Here is a 5,899-nt window from a genome sequence, read left to right as displayed (position 1 = left end):
TCAATGTCGATCGTTGACCTAATTATAAAGACCATTTAAATATATTGATATCCTACATTAAATGCGAATATACAAAGTTTCATGAACAATTTATTGCTATATCGCTATAATGAGGTTGTCCAAACGCATCTTCTGCCATAATAGAATTTCCAACTAAGTCAAGAATACTTAAATGATGAAAGGCTTAAACCCCACAATGAATATCTATTCACTAATCCAAGTTACATATTTTTCTAAAATATCATATGTTATTTGCAGATGTTAAATTTTTGATGCAACCCCAACTTCGTCTTCCAAAAAAAAATCATAGTGTAATTTAAATATGTTGTTTTTGCCAATATTTTAGGTTAAAAGCATTTGATATATATATGTTATATTTGTTATATTATGTTATAAAATTGTAGCTCCAGTTGATAATATACCTTACACAAATCACATACCACTTTTTGTAACGGCTTACATATCATTTTTTCTATATTTCCTAACCAATGATTTTGTTTTTTTAGATAGATTATTTTTTCAAAATTCTTTTTCATAGTTTTCCCAAAAAAGTGTGTCACTTACAATGTCTTTGTTTTAGATCAAAACTTTTAAGTTAAGTTAAGTTAAATAATTAATCTTTTCTTTCTTATAAGTAAAATTTAATAACAAATCTTTTCTTTCTTAGAAACTAATGTTTCACTTCAATATTATTTTTCATGTTTAGATTTTTATAAATACAATTACATAACTCGTTTTTTTACTCCACCATGCATTAAAATCTTACTTACATTCTAAAACTCATTAACCATTCTAAATTTTGGAATATAATCATTTTCTGGTTATAATTTTAATAAATAACATTATTACTAAAACAAATTTATAGTATTATTTACTATTTTAAAAATTTTCATTTATTTTACTTAATCCATTTTTAGATAGTTATTATCTTATTATTTACTAAAAAATTATATTATTGTTTATACTATTTTAAATTTTAATTAATTTTAGTTAATTAGTTTTTCATTTATTTTTTGTTATTATTAATTATAAGTAATAAATATGCAATGAATGAATATTAAAAATAGTATTTTTATGCAAAAGAAAAAAAATGATTAGGTGGATGCTGATGTGGAGGAAAGAGAAGTGAGCAAAGTATATATATATATATATATATATATATATATATATATATATATATATATATATATATATATATATGTGTATATATATATATATATTTATAAAGCTAATTATATTTAAGAACGTCATCATAATTACACAAGTTAGCACGAACATACAAAATATATATAGCCAGCAAAACTAATATGGAATAGTGACTCCCTATTAAGTATCCTGATTCAAAAGTAATTAACACAAAACTCTAATAGATTTGTTTTTCTTTATCTGGTTAACCAAAAAGAAAAAGAAGAATAAACTATCCTTAGTGTGAATTAGATTGCCATTAAGATAAGGTTTGGTCCACGCAGCATGTACACACAAAGTCTACAGAGAATGTGATGATAAGTGTATCATACGAAGTTTGTGGTTGCTAAATGAGACCAACTAGTATCTAAACGAGCCTTGTCTCATCACCATTTCATCAATACAAGCTTATAACTCTCCACATATACATCTTGCAATCAAACAACTGATCAATTGAGAGATGGAAGGCAAAACTTTGATTCTAAGTGTGCTCCTAATGAGTCTTGTCTTGGCGGAGATTCAAGTCGAGGCAAAGAGTTGTTGCCGGAACAGAACTGCTAGAAATTGTTACAATGTATGCCGTATTACTGGAACTCCTAGGGAAACTTGTGTAAAACTTTGTAGATGCAAAATTGTTGAGGGGCCATGTCCTCCGGGTCCACGTGACAATTTTGAAAACTCTGGTAATTTAATTTCACATTTTTTCTTTGTTGTTTCATTAAGCTATATCTTTTACAAGTTGGACCAAGATTTTGATGCAAATTAGAAGAATTTTTTTATTTAATTTTATTTTATTTAAGGTGATGCCGACAACGAATACTGTAAGTAGGGTTGTGCATCTTCTGTGTGTGGTGCCTTAACCACCTACCAAAACTCCGGTAACCCAAAAACTCATTAAGATTATTATTATTTTTATTATTGGATTTTAGAGCATATGAAAAATCAATTAATTCTAATATTGTTTCTGTAAATTAGATGCAAGTGAAATTGTGAATGGAGCAGTTGTACAATGCACCTGAGGCATGTTCTGAGTTATGTACCAAGGGCTCATATTCATAAGCTAATCAGGAGACGGGCTTCCTCAGATCGTCACATTTATGGAGACATACAAGCGCAAATCGAATGGGATATTTGTCGATAAAAAGGTGGAAAAAATTGCTCTAAGATGTAGCGCTATGCTATGGCTATATTAAAATTATTATTAGCATTTTTTATTTGTCATATTATAATTGAAAGTAGCAAAATATTTGTACATATTTTGCCAACATAAAATCATATCTATAGACAACAAATTTTCTGTTGACAAACTCACACTACAAGTGAAAATAAATAAGCCAAATATGCAGAAATATTACTTTTCAAATATTTTAATACACCACTCAAGTTATATTTGTGAAATCCATATACACACTTAATTTTCTAAAGCATGAATAAACCAATCCATATTGTTAAATGAAGATTCAATGAAAATAATCAAATCATGGCAACAAGCATTCATCTGGTCCCAACGTAATATCAAAAAAATATATATCCGTAATATATTATTTTGGAAGTACATGACTTTTTTTTTTTTTTTTTCTGGTTAACCAAAAAGAAAAAGAAGAATAGATTAAAACTACATATCCTTAGTCTGAATTAGATTGCCATTAAGATAAGGTTTGGTACCACGCAGCGTGTACACACAAAGTCTACCGAGAATGTGATGATAAGTGTATCATACGAAGTTTGTGGTTGCTAAATGAGACCAACTAGTATTTAAATGAGCCTTGTCTCATCACCATTTCATCAATACAAGCTTATAACTCTCCACATATTTATTTTGTAATCAAACAACCGATACAATCGAAAGATGGAAGGTAAAACTTTGATTCTAAGTGTGTTCGTAATGAGTCTTTTCATGGCCCAGATTCAAGTCGAAGCAAAGAGTTGTTGCCCAAACACGACCGCTAGAAACTGTTACAATGTATGCCGTTTAACTGGAGCTTCTAGGGAAACTTGTGCAAAACTTTGTGGATGCAAAATTGTTGAGGGGCCATGTCCTCCGGGTCCACGTGGCATTCTTGAAAACTCTGGTAATTTAATTTCACATTTTTTCTTTATTGTTTTGATTAAGTTATATGATTTACAGGTTGGACCAAGATTTTGATGCAAGTTTTATTTTTTAATTTTTATTTTATTTAAGGTGATGCAGTTAGCGAATACTGCAAGTTGGGTTGTGCATCCTCTGTGTGTGGTACCTTAACCACTCTCGAGAACTCTGGTAAGACAGAAACTCATTAATATTATTATTATTTTATTATTATTATTATTATTAGAATTATGGAGCATATGAAAAATCAATTAATTCTAATAATGTTTCGGTGAATTAGATGCAAGTGAAATTGTGAATGGAGCAGTTGTACCTTGCACCGAGGCATGTTCTGAGTTATGTACAAAGAGATCATCCAATGTAGTGTAAACTGCATAACAAACATATCCACGAACTATGTGCGCTGTTGTTTTCCTGTTTTCAATAATTGTCGTGTATATGACAAAAAATGCTAGAGCCTTAAGCTAACATCTACTATTTCCAGGATTTCTATGTGACGTAGAAGAAGGTCATTGATCCCTAGATTGTTTACCCCTTCTACTTGCTATTATCCAAATAAAGAATAATAATGTGTCCCTTATCTTTTATGATCAAAACAATCTCTCGCTTTAACGTATTTTTCTTACAATCAGTTCATATATATCTTCACAACATCCAACGCCAACTTATCAAAACAGTTAAGACTTATAAATCTCAAATTATATAAAATCTTGTATGAACCATTCAGAATGCAATCAATAGGTTGAAGTAATGGCAGTGCCATGCCTAGGTACTTTGGGGCTTTGGCAGAACCGTGCCTAGGATTATACGGGCCGGAAGCGGTGTATAAAAAAGAGGCCTTAAATTTTTTTTAAAAATCTCTATATAATTTATGAAAAAGAAAACTATATTATTATAAAAAACATACTTGTCTAATTGTTGATGTGACAACCCGTTTCGTTGACCCCACTAGCCCACCGCTAGCTTGCCCCCATAGGCCCGAAGCTGGCCCTATAGGGCATCGATCCTAACCCCTCACCATGAAATGGAACTATTCATCCAAATCCACCAGTAGGTTATTGGTGCGTCAGGCGTTCCTCGAACTCTGGTCCCCACTCTTTAACAACCTTCCCACAAGACAAGCTATCACCAATTGACAAAAAATCGATTTTTATGTGACAACCCATCCCGTGGACCCACTAGCCCACCGCTAGCTGCCCCAACGAACCGTCCTTGGACCCCACTAGCCCACTGCTAGCTGCCCAAACAGACTCCAAGCTGGCCCTGCAGGGCATCAATCCTAACCCATTACTGTGGATATCCCAATCCACCAGTAGGTTATTGGTGCGCCAAACGTTTCTCGAACCCTGGTCCCCACCCTTTAACAACCTTCCCACAGGACAAGTTGCCACCAATTGATCAATTGGTGACAGCTTGTCTTGTGGGAAGGTTTTTAAAGGGTGGGGACCAGGGTTCGAGGAACGCCTGGCGCACCAATAACCTACTGGTGGATTTGGATGAATAGTTCTATTTCACAGTGAGGGGTTAGGATCGATGTCCTGTAGGGCCAGCTTCGGGCCTATGGGGGCAAGCTAGCGGTGGGCTAGTGGGGTCAATGAAACGGGTTATTTCTTATATATCTAATATAATAAAGTAGACTTACACTCTCTAAAGAAGCTCTCTATCTATCTGCCACGTGGAACCTCTGAATTTTTTTTCTCTCTCTCATGTTTAAGCTAATTATTAATAGGCTGTAAATGGTTAATGGGCCACAGAAATATCTCGACTTCCGAAAGTAAAACCGACGGAATCTCACAGTTCCGTCTTCTACTCTTTCTCGCCTCTCACTCTTCCCCACCCTCCCCTCTTATCTATTCAGTTACCGCTAGAAACCCTAATTAATCTCACCTATGTTTTCATGGTGTTTCATTGACCAACAACGGAGATCTTAAAATGTAACTATACAAGGGTATTTATATTAGAGTGTTGAGATTAAGTAAAAGGAAGCTTAATCTCAACTTAATCAACTTTTAACCAACTATATAACCTTATATGCTAATACAATGTATGTCGTTTTTCTGGAGCGTCTAGGGAAACTTGTGTAAAACCTTGTGGATGCAAAATTGTTGAGGGGCCATGTCCTCCGGGTCCACGTGACATTAATTCTAATATTGTTTCCGTGAATTAGATGCAAGTGAAATTGTGAATGAAGCCGTTATACATTGCACCAAGGCATGTTCTGAGTTATGTACCAAGGGCTCATCCAATGCAGTTGAAACTACCTAACAAGCATACCCACGAACTATGTGTTGTTTTCCTTGTTTTCAATAATTGTCGTGTATGCGACAAAAAAATTCTAGAGTCTTGAGCTAGCTTCTACTATTTCCATGTTTTCTATGTGATGTAGAAGAAGGTCATCGATCCCTAGATTGTCTACCCCTTCTACTTGCTATTATCCAAATAAAGAATAATAACGTGGCCTTATTCTTTATAATCAAGACAAACTCTCGATTTAACGTAATTTTCTTACAATCAGTGTATATATATCTTCACAACATCCAGTGCCAACTTAGCAAAACAGTTAAGACTTATAATTCTCAAATTATATAAAACCTTGTATGAACCATATTTGAGAATGCAATCGAT

General features: G+C 33.2%; 1 protein-coding gene across 5 annotated transcripts in view; it reads left to right on the top strand.

Annotated features, from left to right (window-relative positions):
• The window catches only part of LOC104736286 (thionin), a 3,646-nt gene continuing 669 nt past the window's right edge, over window positions 2,923-5,899 (top strand). The window contains exons 1-4 of one of the 5 annotated variants that reach the window (XM_010456248.2): window positions 2,939-3,257; window positions 3,368-3,445; window positions 3,555-3,672; window positions 3,759-3,861. In XM_010456248.2, coding sequence (XP_010454550.1) covers window positions 3,035-3,257; window positions 3,368-3,445; window positions 3,555-3,643 — 390 coding nt within the window. In that variant the 5' untranslated portion in view covers window positions 2,939-3,034 and the 3' untranslated portion in view covers window positions 3,644-3,672; window positions 3,759-3,861. Of the gene's footprint in view, window positions 3,258-3,367; window positions 3,446-3,554; window positions 3,862-5,899 lie in introns of those variants that run through there. The other 4 variants (XM_010456249.2, XM_010456246.2, XM_010456247.2 and 1 more) reach the window with 4 other exon arrangements.

The sequence above is a fragment of the Camelina sativa genome, chromosome 13, assembly GCF_000633955.1.
Source record: "Camelina sativa cultivar DH55 chromosome 13, Cs, whole genome shotgun sequence".
In the NCBI taxonomy this organism is placed as follows: Eukaryota; Viridiplantae; Streptophyta; class Magnoliopsida; order Brassicales; family Brassicaceae; genus Camelina; species Camelina sativa.
This window is presented reverse-complemented; position numbering and strand designations above follow the sequence as displayed.